Genomic DNA, 21229 nt, shown 5'->3' on the forward strand with positions numbered 1-21229 from the left:
AGGTACTAACAAAAGCCATGGAAAAACCTGGAGAGTAATAAATAAGTGGGCTAAATCATATCAAATATTTTTATATCTGAATTATCATGGTACTAAAAAAAAAATAAATTAGTCATCATTCAACGATGCCAGGAAACCAACTCAACATTTTGAAAACTGGTAAATAAAGGGAACGAATCAAACATTTATCTTGCTTTTTCTATAACTGCACCACTGGGGAGCCAAACAGCAGAAAAGGAGATTTTCTTTTTATGGTGGTACTCAAGCAAATCAATATGAGAAAAGTAACAATTAAAATTACAGGGGTGATGCATTTGAGGACAGTTGTATCAACATAAACAGAGAGCAAACTAGACACTATATGTCCCCCGATGAAAGAACACATCACCATCTATGAAGCCTTCTTCAAAAAACAGATAAACATGAATCTAATCAGGCTTCTATATCCAACTGCCAACTTGTGGAAATATAAAAGAAAGAGGAATATATTAAACTATGCTGCTGGGAATGCAATCAGCAAAAGCTAGTCTATGAAAAGTTCTACACAACTAACATCCTGATTTTCAATAAATAAATTCCAGGAGTCAAAGGGAGGCAGTGGAGGAGAGATGACTATCTGAAACCGATAGACTATTTGAAACTTAAGTGGAACCTAATTCAAATAAATTTTAAAAATTAAAACTTTCATGAGACCACTAGAAATTTGAACACTACCTGCATAATTGGTGATATTAATGATAATGGTACTTTTACCATGTTTTTAAAAAAGAGTCATTATCTTTACAGACATATATTGACATATATGCAAGTAAAATGATATGATGTCTGGGATCTCTTCAAAACAATGTAAGATGGTGACTGGGAATGTGGGTCAGACAGGACTGGCCAGGGGCAAAGTAATGTATATGCAGGGTTCTTAACAATATTTTGTCTATTTTTATATGTTCCAAATTGCTCACTTAGAAAGGAATGGAGAGACGAAAAGGAGTAAAAAGTAAATAACTTTTACTGGGGTCTAAATTTTGTGTCATTATAATCATCCCAGTGTATCATGGTGTGTTCAACTATCTTCTGGTTGATATTTCATAATATTTTTTTGGTTCTAATCCATTTCCCTACTCTTTCCTACAAAAGCATCCTTTATTATAGCCAAACTTCTCTAACTCAGGTTCTCCAAACGACACTGGGCTCACTCATTGGTCTTTGCCTTTCATCATGGTTTTGGGGGTCAACCTAACATTATCTCGATTCCTGGGTTGGGAAGATCCACTGGAGAAGGGAAAGGCTACCCACTCCAGTATTCTGGCCTGGAGAATTTCATGGACTGTATAGTCCATGGGGTCACAAAGAATGGGACACGACTGAGTGACTTTCACTTTCACTAACATTATCACAAGAAACACAGACTTGAAGTTCAGGCTGACTGGATACTGAATCCTATAACCTACAGACACTTCTATTACCAGCCTCCCTCTTTTCCCTCCTCCCTGTGTCCCCCACAAGGCTATGAAACTTTGGTCTACTTATTCTGTCAGTATTAATTTCGGCATCTGTCAAATGGGATGATGAAAATTTCAGTACGGTGGTGAAGGTTAAGTGAAATCATATTAGGTAAAACGCCTGCCCAGTGGGTGGCACTTAATGCTCATACAATAAATAATAGTTCCTTTGCCTTTTCTTCTAAGAGTGACTCTTCCTCTGCTTAAGACAATCCTACCCACCCTTCAGGAAAATTCAACTTGCACCGCCTCTGAGATTCTGGAGAATTTATTTCTAGGCAATCATAAAGCAGGAGGAATAGTACAGTGGTTAAGGGCATCAGACCTGGCTCTAGCAATCAAAAGCTGAGTGACCCTAAACAATTTAATTACTTCTCTAAAGTCTTAGTTCACTCACCTATAAGACAGAAATAATAAGGGCATGTACCTACTGGGGATATTGTGAGAATTAAGTTAAATAATCCAGGCAAAGTGTTTACTGCAGCACTCAGTAAAAATTGGCAAGGAGGAAAAAAGAAGAGAAAATCAAGTCTGAGATTATACTCCAGTGAAATTCTGAGTTTGACTTGCCTCTCCAACTAAACTAGAAGTATCTTTAGTGCAAAGACATTGATTTACATTTCTTTGCATTTTCTAATGCACTTTACATGTAGAAGACCTTTAAAAAATTACTTGTCAACAGAGAAAGAGAGAATCTGAGCATATGTATAATACTGTACTCAGATTCCTAAAACCCTTTGTGGTATGTGCTACAAAACATAATTGTTACGTAACAATTAAGAAAGAAAAACGTCACTTGTATCTAAATACAGTGCCACCCTCTATTTCCAGGTGCCCTCCCATTTTGTCTTTCATTCCATCAAGGAGTGCCTGTTTTGTTTCCCTCACCCACATCCTGATTTTTTTCTTTTATTTCCTTCTCTGACTGACTAAACCCAGTTGCTCCCACAGTGTCTGTTGGGTTAGGTTTATTTTATTTTTCCCAATTATTTTTATTAGTTGGAGGCTAATCACTTTACAATATTGTAGTGGTTTTTGCCATACATTGACATGAATCAGCCACGGATTTACACGTGTTCCCCATCCTGAACCCCTCTCCCACCTCCCTGGGTTAGGTTTAGAGAAACAGATCACTAAATAATAATCAGAACTAAATTTTTCCTTTCCTGTTCCAAACAACTTTTAAAAATTCAACTGCTTCTGCTTTTATTCCATGGAGGGGCAGAGAAAAAAAAATTTTTTTTAAGGCAACAGGGCAGAGAAAAGGCATAAAATTTATCAGGAACTATGGAACTGTAACTAAAGGTATATGTGAGTGACAAAAGAAGGGGCAAAGGGAATGTCATCACCAACCATTGGTTCAGCTTTAAAAAGAGAACAGGAGAACATTTCTCTAATAACACTGTCCTACAATCACTGCATCAAACCCACTGCATCAAGTTGTGGCTGCCCCTCACTTCATGGCAAAGACTTTTTCAGAATTTTGCTCTTTTTCACAGCTGTATGTGTGTGCTGTCGCTCAGCCATGTTTGACTCTTTATGACCCCATGGACTTGCAGGCCACCATGCTTCTCTGTCCATGGGATTCTTTTTGGCAAGATTACTGGAGTAGGTTGCCATTTCCTCTTCCAAGGGGATCTTCCTGACCCAGCGACTGAACCTGAGTCTCCTACACTGGCAGGAGGATTCTTTACCACTATGCCACTGATCCTCTATCATTATGTAATTATGGAATCTCTCATTTACTGAGCACCATCAGGACCAGACTTTTGGCTAACCACTTCACACTAACCAGACATGGGAGGAAACTGAGGTTTACATAAGTTAAGAAAGTGGCCCACTCTTGGCTGGTCAGTGGTAGAACAATGATTCAACCTCAGCGTAGCCCACCATCAGAGTACAAGCTTTACACCACCTAGGAATCTGCTAGTGGGAGGTGGGATTCCTGGCTAAAGTCTGAGGCTAGACGGATCACACAGGGAGTTAATGAAGACATGTGTATGGAGACAGATCTAGCACATAACTACAAAAATGACTTTCAAACAAAGGAACTGACTCTAAATAATTTAGCCTTTGTCTATTTCTCTTTCTCTAGTGAACTGCTTTTACCTTTCACTTACTTACTTATGTAAGTTTTTATCTTTTACTTACTTACAAAAGTTCTTATCTGCTATACTGCTTTGTAAAAATCTTCACTGTGTATGTGCTTGTCTTTTTTGTGTCTCTATTGAACAGAAATTTTAAGTTTTAATGTAATCAAATTTATATTTAAATATATGCTTTACCATTAAAAATATGATTTATGATATGTACGCTTGAGAACTTTTCCTATCTTAATATTTTTTTTAAAATATTTTCTTCTAGACTTTTGAACTCTGTGGGAGAAGGTGAGGGTGGGATGTTTCAAAAGAACAGCATGTATACTATCTATGGTGAAACAGATCACCAGCCCAGGAGGGATGCATGAGACAAGTGCTCGGGCCTGGTGCACTGGGAAGACCCAGAGGAATCGGGTGGAGAGGGAGGTGGGAGGGGGGATCAGGATGGGGAATACGTGTAAATCTATGGCTGATTCATATCAATGTATGACAAAACCCACTGAAATGTTGTGAAGTAATTAGCCTCCAACTAATAAAATAAAAATTAAAAAAAAATATTTTCTTCTAAAAGTTATATAAAGTTTTTTTTTCTATAATTAGGCCCAATCAACCTAGAGTTTATTTTTGTGCATGGCGTGAGATGAGATCTAATTGTATTCATCTCTACATGAATAAGTAGCTACCCCTGCACCAGTCATTGAAAGGTCCACCCTTTCCTTACTCATTTGTCATGTGCCTCTGTCTTATGTCTAAGTTTCCAAACATTTGTGGATATGCTTTTAGGGTTCATAATCTGTTCTACTGTTATCTTCATGTATCTTTGCATCAATTTCACTACTCTAACAACTAGTCTTGGTACCTGGTAGTGGTACCTAGTAGTGTCTTCTTTGTTGTTCTTCAAAATTATCTTAGTTATTCTTGGCCTTTTACTCTCTCTTATTAATTTATAATCGGATTATAAGATTATTAAAAAAAAAAAAAAACCCTCAGGCTTTCAAATGGCACTATACTAGATTTAGATAAATTCAGGGTGAAATGTATCTTGTAATACTGAGTTTACCAATCCATGAACATGGTTTATCTTCCCATTTACTCAGACACTCTTTTATATCCATTATATATTTCTTGCTCCTCTGTTAGTATTATTTCTAAATACCTTATAGCTATTTTTATATTATGAATGAAATAATATTTCCTGTAGTATTTTTCTAATTGATTACTATTGATACAAGAAAGGGGCTTCCCAGGTGGCGCTAGTGGTAAAGAATCCACCTGCTAATACAGGAGACTCAAGACACTCAGGTTCAATCTAGAGCAGGCCATGGTAACCCACTCCAGTATTCCTGCCTGGAGAAACCCATGGACAAAGGAGCCTGGCAGGCTACAGTCCGTGGGGTCAGAAAAGAGTCAGACACGACTGAGCGACTGAGCACGCATACACGATACAAGAATGCAATTTTAGTGCTTCTCTTCTTTTGGCAACAGTGATGAAAATCTTATTTTTGATGATTGATCTGAAGATCTTGAATTTTTTATGCAATCATATCATATGGAAACAAGATGTTTTCTCTTTCTTCCTTTCAACCTCTTACTTATCACTTGTTTTCTCCCTTGATTTCCTGTAATGACTAGTACCTATAGCAGAGCTGAACAAAAAAAGTGATTAGAAGGTATTCTTCTTTGTTTTTGTCTTTCAACAGAAATCCCTTTGAAACTTTAGAATTAATCATGATGTTTGACATAGGCTTTTATCAACTCAAAGAGTTTTTGTTGTTTTGTTCATGAATGAGTGCCTTTTTGTTACTTTGTTCATGAAGGTGTTTTAACAAATGCTTTTCTTGAGTCTACTGAAATGACTGCCTATCACTTTGAATTACTTAAAACTGTGGAACCCACTCGATTGTGAGGAAATAAATTTAATGTACTGAAAGATCTAAATTTTTTTTTAAAAAACAGAATATAACAGAGGGTACCAGACTACATCTGAAAATATAAGATAGGTAGTGTTTGGTAAAACTTTTGCTGCAGTGGCTTACATGTGCCATGAGTAAAATGTACTGTGGGTTGTATAAAGAAAAGTTTGAAAGCCACTGACCACTTTTCAGTACATGAAAAAGTACTGTTAAAGGAGGGGGGATTGGGATGGGGAACACATGTAAATCCATGACTGATTCATGTCAATGTATGGCAAAAACCACTACAATACTGTAAAGTAATTAGCCTCCAACTAATAAAAATAAATGGGAAAAAAAAAGTACTGTTAAGGACAAGCATTTTGTTGTAAGGTTTTCTTAAAAGCACACAATGCTTGACCTTTGCTCATTTAAAAACACCTAGCTTTAAAGAATTATTAATATTAAAATAATAAACCACATTCCCTAGATGGACAAAATGGGCCACATTCATAGAATCATTGGAAGTTACTAAAAAATAATAAACGTAAATTAAGTATGAATTTCTGACAAGGTTTGTTCTGCAAGAATAACTTTAAGTAAGGGTATTTATTACAGGTTTTATCACATTTTCAAACTTGTCTGTAACCTTAATAATGGACAGAACCTCTACTCCAAAAAAACTCAACATTAGTTTATATTTCTAAAATCAACAGGTAACTTAGTATTTGCATTACTTACATCACATTTTCTGTACTTTTGTACTAAGTCTGGCTAACTCATCTCTCAGCTGTTTATATTACTTCATACTTTGTTGACTAACTACCTAGCCTTGTCAGAGGTTATGAAAACAAATATGTTCTCAAACTCCACCTCTATATAATTGACCATTCAATGTTTTTCTTCACTTATCACTCCTGAAACCTTCCTGTAAGATATCTTAAGATTGTTTTGTGTTTGTGACCAGAGGCAATACTGCTCACCTTATTCACTGGATTTATTTCTGGAAGATCTGTGGCTGCTTCCTGATTATACTGACTGTGATTTATCACCAGTGAGACCATTTTAAAGGAGGCAACTCGCAAAAAAGAGTTCTAACACATTCTGACAATAGCAGCATTGTTGGTGGAAGCACCTCACCTGCTAAAGGGACTATTTAAAGGACAACAATCATTGGATGTAGTGATTTTGAAATTTGGTTTTTAAATTCATATTCCCTCTTGATATACCATGTATGTTCATGTCCTCTATAAAAGCCACTTTTCAGAAAATTAATCATTACATAGGCATTTTAAGGACCACAATATTCACCTTAGCAATGATACAAGGTGCCAAGTGTTACAGGTCTAAAGAATACAGTATTGCTGCTTCTAACTGGAGTTTTTAAAGACTCCTATTTTGCTATGCTAATTCTCTGGCTGCTGCTGGATATATTAGACTGGTATCCAAACTGAAAGAAAGTTGGCTTCATAGTCTTTTTCAAAAGTCCCCAAAATAAACTTATAAGTGTAAATTTAAGTACACTAAACAATCTATTTTTTTATGCTATTTTGTAATCCCCAAAGCAGTGTTTTAAAAATCAGAGCAACCTTTCACAATGATCACATCTGGTAAAGTGGGAATGGCAACAGTCAATAAAGAAAAGGGCAACTTTTTGTTTTTGCTTTTTTAAAACATAGTTTTGTATTATTTAAATATTTTAGATGTACTTTTTAATGAAAAACTGAATAAAGAAAAAGGGTACAATTACAAAATCAGGAATCTCCAAATTTATTTTATGCTACTCCCTGTCATCCCATCTCTAATTTTCTACTAGGATGTTGCAGCACTTGGAGAGCAGGGACCTTGTGTGTCTTCTACAGTCAGGCCTGGAGCAGACACCATGCATTTATCTATCTGTAGATAGTAGAGGCAGAGGCAATGGGAGTAGGGGATTCAATAAGCCCTGGAGTGGACATTCTATTTATTCAGAATAAAGAGCTCTATTATCTCCTCTCTTTGAAATGCTGGTTAATATCTACTCACAACTCTTTAATTGCTCTACTCCTGAAATAGCTAGACCCCTATTTGTTTGGGATGGCCAGAGGTACCCTCTAGAGGGCTAAATAACTGGTTAAGCCACTGTTATTACAATTTCAAGAATATCATTTCATATATTACATTCAAAGTCCAATGCCAGAATCCCTCTGTTGTACACCTGAAAATTATATAATATTGTACATTGACTACACTTCAATTAAAAAAAATCCAAAGCCAAGAGCCTAACTCTTATTGACATCCTTTTTTTTTAACTACTAGCCAAAATGTTACTCATCTGTTAAAAGAATTATTACACTTCATTCTTACTATTTCTAAAACCTAAATATAATTTTATATCTTGTTATCCAATAAACTTGTTTCATATTTTGTTACTCTTCCTTCTCATTAACCTATCACCTTCTCCATAAAGCTCAAATACCCAAGCTTTAACCCTTTTTTTAGGTCAAATATAGGTGTTTCCCCAAAGACTTGCCAAACAACATACACATAGGGGTATGGTTTAAGAAATACTAGGGCAGGACTTCCCTAGTGGCCCAGGGGTTAACAATCTGCCTTGCAATGCAGGGGACACAGGTTTGACCCCTGGTCAGGGAACTAAGACCCCACGTGCCACAGAGCAACAAAGTCTCTGTGCTTCAGAGTCGACTCACCACAACTAGAGAGTCTGTTCGCCCTAACAAAAGATCCTCATGCATGATGCAACTAAGACCTGATGCAAGCAAATAAACAATTATTTAAAAAAGGAAAGAAAGAAAGAAACACCAGGGAGGAACAATGATATAACAACCACTTATCAGCTCTAAACTCTAAGGAGTTCTGCAATCTTCTATCCTAACTGTAAAATACAATCCTGGGCAAAGAGGCCATGGTTTAAATGAGGTTAAGGAGAACTAATGCATTAAAGCCGCTGCTGACAAACCTGTTCCAAATTTACTGAAGGGATGTTTGGGATTCCCTGTAGCTTTTTCCAGCTGAAAGAGTCTCCAGGCATCGTTCATCACATTCTTCTCATGTTCTGAATCAACTGCATTCACCTCTCTGTCTTTGCAGCTCTCATCAAACAAGGGGCACAGGAAAAACTGTGCAAATCTAAGGGTGTGAAACATAATTAACAATTTGAAAGTTGTTATTTTAAGAGTGGCCTCAGAAAAATGTTTTAAAAAATGTTTGAAACTTAGGAAATGTGAATTCTACAGAATCAGAGAAAACTACCATTACTACCAAGAAAAAAGGAACATACGTTCTAAGTAATATAAGAAAAGAATAACATTATACATATGTAAATTCAGGGAACTCTACCCCAGATGTTACCTAATTAGTGAAAATATAAAAAGATTAACCTCTGATTTTGACAATTCCCATGTGTTGTTACCATATCACCAAGCAGTTCACCAGCTGGGTATCCTAAAATTCAACTCAATTGATATCATGAGATCTCACAGGTCCTACAAGACTCATCCCTCCCTCTCACCCCTTACCCTCTGTCCCCAACTTCAAACATCAACCACAGGTCCAGGTTGTCACCTGGGCTTCTGACCAACCACTATAGATCATAGATCAGAGGCTCCCACAACCACCTTCTTGGGTGCAATTAATATTCTAGATCAGCTACAGGACTCAGAGAAACATTTTACTTACTAGATTACTGGATTTATTATAAAAAGGATACGGTTCAGGAACAACTAGATGAAAGAGATGCGTAAGGCAAGGTATGTGGGAAGGGTACAGAGCTTCCATGCCCTCTAGGTAGGCCACTCTCCCCACATCTCCACGTGTTCAACAATCTGTAGGCTCTCCAAACTTCAACAGAATTGAGTAAATCACTGGGCACTGGTGTCTGAAATCAACCTCCAGCTTGTGAACTGAAAGTTCCAACCCTCTAAATACAGGGCTGATTCCCCTAGCAACCAACCCCTAGCCTCAAATTATCAAGGGACTTTCCTAAAGTCACTTCATTAAAATAACAAAATACAACTTTATGGCTCTCAACACTAAGGAAATTCCAAGAGTTTCAGGAGCTATGGTCTAGGATAAGGGACAAAGACCAAATATATATTTCCTATTATAAATCACAATACGACAATAAAAAGTCAGGGCAGACTTGGAAAACAGTGGGGCAGATTTATAAAACAACAGCAATCTAATCTATTTAAAATTTGCAATTTGGGATGTCTATAAAAATCTCTGTTGTACATGGCTAATTCTCCAAGAAAGGAAAACGCAGCTGATAGTTCTCAGGCAATAAATATTAAATTTAGTTTTAAGTGCAATTTCACTAAGACTTTTAGGACAAACTAAGTGACCTATTTTTAAAAGGCTCTATTTGAATATTTTTCCTTTTTAAGAACTTTATAATTAGTGAAGAAAATAATAGTATGAAAAAGACATGACAGTAGTTTTGACTAAGATATAATTATGGACTTTTATGAAATATTAAGAGAATTTTTAAAATTTAAAAGCAGTGGTTTGACAAATAAAATGGCATGTAACTTTAACATAAGTAACCTATTATATTTTTCTTGAGGCTGTTCTTTAATAGTAGTACAAAAGCTGAACTCAGATGCCTTTAGTTAATAAATTAACTCTCCTACACCAGGTTGCAATTTAAATCATGATTTCCTATAGTAATTCTTCTTAAGAAACTTTAGACCCCATCTTATAAAAACAACATCCAGAATTCAGATAAAGCCGAGAGCAGAGACTGTCTGAATGGGACTACTATTCAGTGGGCCTAGAGACTCCTGGGTTTATAGACAACATCTCAGCAACTGCACCTCACGGTGCAGCCATCAAAGAAGCTGTTACCATTACTTGGTATTATTTTAAGCACATAGTGAATACAGTCCTGTGCTAAGTATTTTACACATACCAATCCAAAGGGAAACTCTATCTGGAGCCTATAATTAAAGATATATGGAAACAGATAATTCTGGACATATAACCACTTTCACCTACCTCAATACACTCAGGCTGAGAAAAGTACCTAATAGCTACACACCATAGCTGGACAAAGCCACATAAAGGGCCATGATTCTGACAAAGTATAATCAGTACTTTTAAAAGATGCCCTATACAAGTAGCTTTTTTTTTTCCATTCTGATCCAAGTAACAGACATCCTCCATCATACAGAGATCTATTATATGAACATCTGCTGAGGCATTTGTAAAGCAGGAAATTAAATTCGGTGTATGATCCCAAGGAACTCATTAATGGAAGTCTTCTGGGAATACATACAAAAGATGATTACATCTCAAAGCTGCTGCCTAAAGACTGAAACATAAGATAGAGTAAGTAAGAAACAGACTACTCTGACCCAGTCCTGTATCCTGAACCCATGCCTTTGTTCTTCTGTTAATGTTCTTTGTGCTACAGACCAAATTCAAACTATTAGATTTGGGGAAAAAAATGACTATTAATTTAAATAAGCAATTAAAGCTGAGAATTAAAAACTGTGAAATCAAACTTCATTATAAATCCATCAAAAATGCTGCAGAATTACACCTTCTTGGTAACACAGAGAACTATAAAAATTCACCAAGGGAAAAATTACACATTGAACAAACAATGAATCAAATCATTGATATAATGAAAAATTAGATACTGTTAGCCGCTCAGAAAATTGACCAAGAAATTTAATTAGCCTAATGGAGGCTGCTCCAGAAAATACTTTCACAAAATATCCCTAGGGTTGAAACAGCAGGTCAAAACATTCTGTATCCACTAAATATCCTTGAGGACTGAGGAACTAAAGGAGAACAGAATATTTAATTTCTTGTGTTCTAGAACAGAAATATGTTTGAAAAGATATCCATGACATGAGTACAGTTTATTCTTCGTCATATGCTTCATATGCAATACTAGTAAGAATGGGAAAGGCTGGTGAAAATTTTATAAGTCAAAAAAACATTTTGTAGACCTGAAAGCTGGTTTAAAGTCATGCCATTATTTCTCCTCTACTACAAAGTAAATATATAACATCACTTATTATTTTCTATTTATAAAACCCAGGGGTCAAAAAGTACTGGTTAAAAAACAAAACAAAACAACAAAATACTGGTTAAAATATCTTGTTAAGCTATAAAGCTGTGAAGACATTTTTGTAAAAATATTAAGTATTGTTATTAACATGATAATTCAACAAAGTGGGATGATTCACAGGGTATTTTCAGCATTACCTGTCTAGTGCACCTTCTAGGTGTTCATGAGAAACATCAAAATAGTAATTGGTATGCTCTCCACTAGTGAACGCATTTGAACTTCCTGCATGCTCACTGAGAAACTGGCTGTATTCATTTTCTTTAGGGTATTTCTTTGTTCCCAAAAATAACATATGTTCACAAAAATGACTTAAGCCAGCAATATTTGGAGGATCTGACAACGAACCTGAAAGAGAAGGGGAAAAATATATATAATAAATCATTTGTTTATATGTTGAAAGATATCAAGGACAGATGAATCACAGGTGATTTGGAACTTCTGTTAGCAATGGTAACTCCAACCATAATCACAGAAAGTTAAGTACAGGCTACTCTAAATGGTACAACTTACATGCTAGCCCTAGCTTTTGACATCAATTTGTTGTCATTGTTCAGCTGCTCAGTTGTGTCTGACTCTTTGCGACCCTATGGATTACAGCATGCCAGGCTCCCCTATACCCTTCACTATCTCCCGGAGTTTTTGCTCAAATTCATGTCCATTTCATCGGTTATGCTATCTAACCATCTTAACCTCTGCTGTCCCCTCCTCCTATTGCCTTCAATTTTTTCCAGCCTCAGGGAAATCATTCTAATGAGTTGGCTCTTTGCATCACGTGACCAAAGTATTAAAGCTTCAGCAACAGTCCTTCCAACGAATATTCAGGGTTGATTTCCTTTAGGATTGATCTCCTTGCTGTCCAAGGGACTCTCAAGAGTCTTCTCCAGCACCACAATTCGAAAGCATCAATTCTTCAGCACTCAGGTTTCTTTATGGTCCAACTCTAATATCCATACATGACTACTGGAAAAACCATAGCTTTGACTATCTGGACTATATGGACCTTTGTCAGCAAAGTGATGTCTCTGCTTTTTAATATGCTATCTAGGTTTGTCATTGCTTTCCTTTCAAGAAGCAAGTGTCTTTCAATTTCATGGCTGCAGTCACCGTACACAGTGATTCTGGAGCCCAAGAAATTAAAATCTGTCGTCATCAGACTGACATCAGTTACTTGGTGACTTTCAGCAGATGCTTAACCTCTCTGGACAGTAGTGTCCTCACACATCACACTGAGAGAAAGAGCTGAATTCACTGTTTTGTAAGAGCTAGAAAATTCTAGCTTTTATATTTTACTGAAGGAGACAATATAGGGTGGTGCTAAGAGCACAAGTTAGCACGTCTACTAGCTGGGAAAGGCTGAGCAAAATATTTTGTTTCAGTCACTATTTGTATATATACTTCCCTTAAGAGAGTTGAGCGACTTCAAATTAGATGACAATTTGCAAGGCACACTGAATTGTGCTTGGCAATAATCATTTGTCCAACTTACGATGGTTATTATCTTATTTTCCCAATTCTAAAATGCCATTGAATTAAAAAAAAAGTTGTTTCAGAGAGGAAAAAAACTAAATGTACACATAGATAAGGAGTAACTTGATTAAAGCAGCATTAAATGTGGAAGAAAAGTGTACACAAGAATTTAGGAAATATGCTATTCCTAGTGTATCAAGTGTGTATGAAATAAAAGTCAGCAGAACTGTTACTGTAAAGGATAGGAATGAATTTCCTCGCTGCTAAGTCACTTTTGCTGGAAACCTAATAAGACCCTCCTGGTAAAGGTGTGTGTGCGCTTAGTCGCTCAGCCGAGTCCGACTCCTTGTGACCCCATGGACTGTAGCCCGTCAGGCTCTTCTGTCCATGGGGATTCTCCAGGCAAGAATACTGAACTGGGTTGCCAAGCCTCCTCCAGGGGATCTTCCCAACCCAGTGAGTGAATCCAGGTCTTCCGCATTGTAGGTGGATTGTTTACCATGTGAGCCACCAAGGAAGCTTGGTAAAGGCAGGGTGATTTAACGTAGACGACGGTAGATTACCAAAGGCTGTACAGGGCTACTGTACACAGTAACATACATCAATCTGGTAACTGCCAGGTCTCCACTGCACAAATATGGAGAGTCCAAATAACTAAACATTAGGTCAATGAAACTGCACAAAGCTTAATTCACAATTTTAAATTGTACCTATGTGCACATCAAGTGCTGCTGATGATTTATCTGTTGTTGGATCACTGACAAGAAGTACTTTGATCCCATTGGCCAGCTCAAGTCCGCGGTATTCTCGCTTGTCTTCATGGGATTTGATGATATGATTTCCTATTCTCTTGATTGCTGGATTATTCATTTTGCTGTAAGTCTTTTTTTGGAAACTGAAAAGAAAAAAACTTATTGTTGGATTGTGGTTTCTTTTTGTTTTAATGATCAAGGAGTAACAAGCAAACCCGTATATTATCAGAGTAAAAAATGTATACAACGAAGTACAACTGACATACAATATTAGTTTCAGGTGTACAACAGTGATTCATTACAAATTGATCACACAATAAGTCTAGTTACCATCTGTCACAAGACAAAGTTCTTAAAATATTACTGACTATATTCCATACATTTCCATTGACTTATTTATGACTGGAAATTTATACCTCTTAATCACCTTCACCAATTTTGCCCAACTCCCTCTCCATTCTTTCCACTAGAAACCAAGAATTTTCCCTCTGTATCTCTGAGTCTGCTTTGTTTGTTCACTGGATTTGTTTTTAGATTCCACATATAAATGAAATCATATGGTATTTGTCTTTCTCTGTCTGACTTATTTCACTTAGCATAATACTCCTGTAGGTCCACACCTAATCCTGTAGGTGTGTGTGCTGTACACACCTCACACACACACATACACACACAGGAATATTACTCAGCCATGAAAAATAATGAAATCTTGCCATTTGCCATTCATCCATCAAACACTTAGGTTACTTCCATATCTTGGTTACTACAAATAATGCCACAACGAACATAGGACTGCCAATATTTTTCAAATCAGTCTTCTCATACTCTTTAGATAAATACCCAGAATTTGCTAGACTGCATGGTAGTTCTACTTTTAATTTTTGAGAAACTTCCATGCTGTTTTCTGTAGTGCATGCTCCAATTTATAGCCCACCAAAGGATTCCCTTTTCTCCACATCTTCACCAACACTTACTTGTTGTTGTTTTTTGCTCACATTTCTTTGTACCTGTCTTGTGATGATTGGCACATCACTTCTTACTTACATTGATTCATTAGTATTTCTTACTTCATGGTTTCACACTTCAAGATTCAGTTATAAATTCATATTCCAAAGTTACACTAAGATCCAAATATAAAATGAATAATTCTAGCTTTCAATGCAGAAAAAAAGTTCGAATTGCTTTTTAAACTTAGAGTAACAATGGTTCTTATTTTCTCTATACAGTACTACACAGTGGGCTTCCCAGGTGGTGCTAGTGGTAAAGAACTTGCCTGCCTGTGCAAGAGACATAAGAGACTTGGGTTCAATCCCTGGGTCGGGAAGGTCCCCTGGAGAAGGGAATGGCAACCCACTCCAGTATTCTTGCATGGAGGATCCCATAGACAGAGGAGACTAGTGGGCTACAGTCCACAAGGTCACAAAGAGTTGGACATGACTGAAGCAACTCAGTATGCACACTGTAAAGTACACAAAAGCAAAACCACTTGTGGAGGACACAAGCATGTGACAGTGTAAACCAGACCCGTGAACTAACTTACGTGATTGTATGTGTGAATGTTTATATCTTTGAAAGTTGGAAACTTAACTAAAGGTTCGTATGTAGGGGACTTACTGTCTTTTTTTGTCTTTTGTAACAGTTTTTGTTTAAAAACCTATTTTGTCTACTGTAAGTTTTGCTAATCCAGCTTTCTTACATTTCTTTTTGCATAAAATCTTTTCCCACCCCTTCACTTTTAGTCTCTGTGTGTAAATCTGAAGTGAGTCTCTTGCAGGCAGCATATAAATGGGGTCTTTTTTTATATCCACTTAGCCATCCTATGTCTTTTGATTAGAGCATTTAGTTCATTCACATTTAAAGCAATTATTTTTAGCAATATACTTATTGCCATTTTGTTAACTGTTTTCTGGTTGTTTTTGTAATTCTTCTCTGTTCCTTTCTTATTCTCATATTCCTTTCCCTTGTGATTTGATGACTTTCTTTAGAGTTATGTTTGTATTTCTTCCTCTTTATTTTTTGTGTATGTATTATACTATAGGTTTTTGTTTGTGGCTACCATGGGGTTCAGTTCAGTTCAGTCGCTCAGTCGTGTCCGACTCTGCGACCCCATGAATCGCAGCACGCCATAACAAATCTGAAAATCCCTCTTGCTAGTCCTTAGGTGATTCTCAAAGATAATTGTTCTACATGTAGTTGCAGTTTTGGTGTGTCCATGGAAGGAGGTGTGCTCAAGATCTTCCTACTCTGCCATTTGATCCAGACTCTAGAGGAGACTTTAGAGTCTATCTATAGAGTATAATCATTCCTCTCCTCCATCTTAACCATCATTCTTTCAGATAAGTGCTAAAAGTATTGCTTCTGTTGAGCCACATTTGTATCTAGGAGAACACATCAATGGGGATTTGTGACAGGATTGGGCCACAAGTTGATTACTGTGCTGACCTAGAAAAGTTTTTAAATACCAATAACTGCTTTCCAACATACTTCAAGGGTATCTACGAGAGTAAGTGAGGTGATAAATTGAGAAAGTATTATTATTGGGTCAACCAAAACACTGCTCAAACTTATGATGTTCAGAGACAGGGGAGATCTGGAACTCACAGGACTGACAGTCACTTGCTCAGAACCTAGGGAACAACACCATTGAGGGAAAAATCCTCTGAAGGCCTAATAAAAATGAGAGACCTGGGTTGTCTTATGAAGGCAGCAAAAGTAAACACACAAAAACAAACAAACGAAGAGCTGGAAGGACCCCAAGAAATTTTTGTAATCCGGTGAAGAGTTGAATGCCACAGTAGGAACAGTTCAATGATCGTAACAGACATGTTAGATAATTTCTCTTACAAAGAACTTCCCCTTCACTGCTAGTCCTCTCCTTTCTTCTAGAGGAAGGCTGGAGTTACAGTGATGGGAAGGGACCCACCCCTTCACTGCACCCATAAGTTCGTGTGAGTGCAGTGAAGGGGTTTTCCAAATCTGCAATATGTATGTTTTTGAGACTAAGAGTAAACACTACTTTTGTCTATGCTGGGAACTGTTTAAGAGACCAAAATTGAGCCTGTTATATTAGCAGGTCAAAATACAAATCAGGTGAAGCAAAACAATTTTCCAAAACTACAGAGGAAAAAAATGATCCTGTGCTAACATATTTGCTTTTCACCTGGAACACAAAAGAAATGGATCTAACTGCCCCTTAACAACTGACAGACACCCAGATTTAAAGGTAAATCAGGACTTCCCTGTTGGTCCAGTAGTTAAGGATCCACCTGCTAATGCAAGGGACTTGGATTCCATCCCTGGTCCGGGAAGATCCCACATGCCTTGGGGCAGTTAAGCCTGTGTGCCACAACTACTGAGCCCATGCTCTAGAGATTGTGCTCCACAACAAGGGAACCCCAGCTAGAGAGTAGCCCCCACTCTCTGCAACTACAGAAATCCTGCTCATGGCAACGAAGAACCTGTGAGCCACAACATGACCCAGCACAGCCAAAACTAAATTTTAAAAAATAAAATTTCTAAAAAAAATAATAAAGGTAAAGCAAAGGGGACATAAACAGGCATGCAACTAATTTTGGATAAAATTTCAATTTTTTTGTGTTAGAAATCTCTGGAGATTATGGAAGGGAAAATCTAGTTTGCTTTTATCAGAATATCTTTCTCTATGAAATCATCAGTAACTAGTCTTCTGGGTAATAACTGATAAACCAAAGAGGTTCACTCTTAGTAAGAATGTCCCCTAACCTAAGGTATAGCACAAGGAACTCTACTTAGTGCTTTTAACAACCTATATGGGAAAAGGATCTGAAAAAGAATAGATATATGTATAACTGAATCACTGCTATATACCTGAAACTAACACAACACTGCAAATCAACTATACTCCAATATAAAAAATTTTTAAAAGTCCCCTAGATCTTCTTTTGAGGAGAGTATCTGGAATTCTGGAGCACAATACTATAATCATCAGCTCAGTTCACTTCAGTCACTCAGTCGCGTCTGACTCTTTGCAACCCCGTGGACTTCAGCACGCCAGGCTTTCCTGTCCACCACCAGTTCCCAGAGCCTACTCAAACTCATATCCATTGTGTGGTGATGGCATCCAACCATCTCATCCTCTGTCATCCCCTTCTCCTCCCACCTCCAATCTTTCCCAGCATCAAGGTCTTTTCCAATGAGTCAGTTCTTCACATCAGGTGGCCAAAGTATTGAAGTTTCAGCTTCAGTCTTTCCAATGAATATTCAGGACTGATTTCCTTTAGGATTGACAGGTTGGATCTCCTTGCAGTCCAAGGGACTCTCAAGAGTCTTATCTAACACCATAGTTCAAAAGCATCAATTCTTTGTCACTCAGCTTTCTTTACATTCCAACTCTCACATGCATACATGACTACCGGAAAAACCATAGCTTTGACTAGATGAACCTTTGTTGGCAAAGTAATGTCTTTGCTTTTTCACATGCTGTCTAGGTTGGTCATAGCTTTTGTTTCAAGGAGAAAGCGTCTTTTAATTTCATGGCTGCAGTCACCATCTGCAGTGGTTTTGGAGTCCCCCAAAATAAAGTCTCTCACTGTTTCCATTGTTTCCCCATCCACTTGCCATGAAGTGATGGGACTAGATGCCATGATCTTAGTTTTCTGAATGTTGAGTTTTAAGCCAACTTTTTGACTCTCCTCTTTCACTTTATATATAAAATATAATACTGATTTTAAAAAAGTACTTTATAGTATTAATAATCTTGCTGTATTTTACAGTAAAAAGTAGTTTCTTTAAAAACAAAACAAAATATAATATGAACATTTTGGAGTCATAAGGCCACCATGAAAAATTCAAAAGCAATTTGGAAGTGAAAAGGCATAATATTATATATTACACATATTATATAATATTAACAACTCCTTTCTATTTCATTAGCCATAAGCTACTTAAGTTCAATATCAAAGACAAATGAAAATGTCTAAATGTAAAGTCTTTAAAAATGGTTTTGTGTTGTTAAAAACAATTCTCAGGGTAAAAAAAAATGTTCTAGCTAAAGCCTCCAAAGAGGGTCGTAACAGTAATAATTCTGGTTAAGGTATTTCCCAAAAGACAATCTGTTTGGACTGCAGCAAATACCTCTGGTTCACAGCTGGCTTCAAAAACTTCAATTTGGGTTCAACATACATTACGACCTCAAAAATGAGTTCCATTTAAATAATCTTATTTAAGATTAAATAAGCCACGAGGCAACCTCCATTAAGACCCCCCCCCAAAAAAAAGACCCCCAGCAAAAAGGACGGCATTAAAAGGCAACAGTAAAAAAAAGCTCCATGTGCACCACAGAAAACGCCTAAGCTCCGTCCTATGAAGCTCCACCAGAAGGAGCAAGAGGGCTGGAATTCCAGGAGCAAAAACCAAAGGCTATTCATTTTGGTTTCACTGCCACCACTTATAACCAAATCCCTCTACTGTGCTTGTCCCAGCTAGTTAGGTTTAGGGGAACCAAGGGTCACAAATGATTAAAATGCAATGATGAGGATGATAAATAAGCTCTAAAACTTCCATTCAATCCGCAACTACGGTTAGGAAATGAAATACAGATCACTTTGGTAGGAAAAATTGTCTTATTCTGTAGGAGGTGAAAATTTCATCATAATTAAGATACCCACCCTCAACTATATGCTACATTCTGTACTTTCCTCAGGGTTTAATTTCTTTTGTCCAGATTTTCATTTTGTTAGAGGGGAAAAAAGTGATCAGAGCCCATCACAGGCACATATATAACTCATTTGGACACTGAAACTATGCCTGTTTAATACTCCTGGTGTGGAAGAGGTAGATTTTTTCTGTAAATAAAAAATCAAAATTAATTCAACTACTTTTCAACATCTGTACACAAGATCAACAGAGCTATAAATTTCTAAGCTGGCAATGCTCCTAAGTCAAATATCTGACTTCTTAAGGAAGTTACACTCAAAAGAAACAGTAGCAATGTTTTCAAACAAGCCCCATCCCCAGCAATCCATATTCAATTGACACAATCTGCCTTTTCCCAAAGCATTTCTATCAATATGTCTTACAATAATTTGATTCTCACCTTCTGGAGAACTAAAGGAAATGATCAGGAACTCCTCCTCTGATGATGAATTCCTCAACAGCTTGCCTGGCTCTGTATTTATACTCAGGAGATCACATGTCTACCCATTTCAGCTCCCTCATTAGCATTTTATTTATTGCAAGTGTTCTCCAATATGCATCAAACAAAGAGCAAGCAAGCAAGCATCGACATTTAGATAACACGCTAGTGCTAACTCAAATGCTTTTCCAGACATCTATTTGATATTTTTAACCTGTCAAAGTCAAAATCTTGGGAGTAGTAAATTTACCTTCAATTTTACAGACATTGTCTTACAACTTCATAATAAGGCACAGAATTGCCAGTGTTTTGCATTCTGATAAACTGGAGATGGAGAGATGTTTAATAATTACAGCATAGCTTGCAATTCTGTTCAGAATTTAAAACAATGACTAAAATTACAGATGGTAAAAGCTGGAAAAGCCTTTAGATGTTGTCTAGTTTTCTGCAGTTCTTGAACTGGCAGCACTAGCTCTTCTTGGGCGCTTGTTTTTTTTGTTTTTTGTTTTTTTTCCTTTTTTTTATTTTTATCTGGGCGCTTGTTAAGATGCAAAATTTTGGAAACCACCAGAGACCTACTGAGCCAGAATCTGCATTTTAAAAAGATAACAAAAAAAAAAAATAAAAAATTAAAAAAAAAAAATAAAAAGATAACAAGGTGAGCTACTTGTAAGGAAATTGAAGATCACTTTTCCAAGATCACAGGGCAAAAAGTTACAATTAGGACTTAGCTCTTAACTCCCAGTCCTCTCCCACCTCAGTGTCCTGATGTCCAAACAGTTAAGGTTCAGACATCACACCATGTATGCTGGCCACAAAGATGATACCAGAGCCCTTGCTCTAAAGGAACCCAGACTTATGACAAAGATGAAAACAAGTCATTATTTTTTTAGATGGACTAAGTTATCCCTGGGCACTGTGGGAATAATAAAAGGGGCATCTAACCCTTTCTAGGATGGAAGACAGGAAGAGAGCAGGTGAGCAGAAGCATGCCAAACAAGAGGAACAGAATACCTGAGCAAAAGAATGGTGCTGAAGAAAAACTGTGAAGCATTCAACAACTGTGATGTTAACAGAACTACAACCAGGACTTCCACTGCAAGATCATGGACCATTATTTAGGCCTAAATTGCAGGTTTGCAAAAAAATAAATTCCCAAATATAATAGATCAATTAAAAATCCCTATACCAAAAGAAACACTTTTATGCAAATAATCTTTTATTCAGATGAAAAAAGTCTTTTTCTCTCATATCTCTATGTGTTTCACAGCCAGTTTAATAGAAGATTGAGCAATTTTACTTTGCTGTTTGCTCCCTACCCAGTCCCAT

General features: G+C 36.9%; 1 protein-coding gene across 6 annotated transcripts in view; it reads right to left on the bottom strand.

The window, feature by feature from the left end:
* The window catches only part of IDE (insulin degrading enzyme), a 93262-nt gene that overhangs the window by 48883 nt on the left and 23150 nt on the right, over nt 1–21229 (bottom strand). For 5 of the 6 annotated variants that reach the window (XM_043925166.1, XM_043925169.1, XM_043925165.1 and 2 more), the window contains 3 exons: nt 13747–13931; nt 11707–11914; nt 8450–8619 (listed from right to left, as the gene is read on the bottom strand). In XM_043925166.1, the coding sequence (XP_043781101.1) occupies nt 8450–8619; nt 11707–11914; nt 13747–13931 (563 nt within the window). Of the gene's footprint in view, nt 1–8449; nt 8620–11706; nt 11915–13746; nt 13932–19433; nt 19611–21229 lie in introns of those variants that run through there. The other variant, XM_043925171.1, reaches the window with a different exon arrangement.

This window comes from Cervus elaphus, chromosome 15 (assembly GCF_910594005.1).
Source record: "Cervus elaphus chromosome 15, mCerEla1.1, whole genome shotgun sequence".
Lineage (NCBI taxonomy): Eukaryota > Metazoa > Chordata > Mammalia > Artiodactyla > Cervidae > Cervus > Cervus elaphus.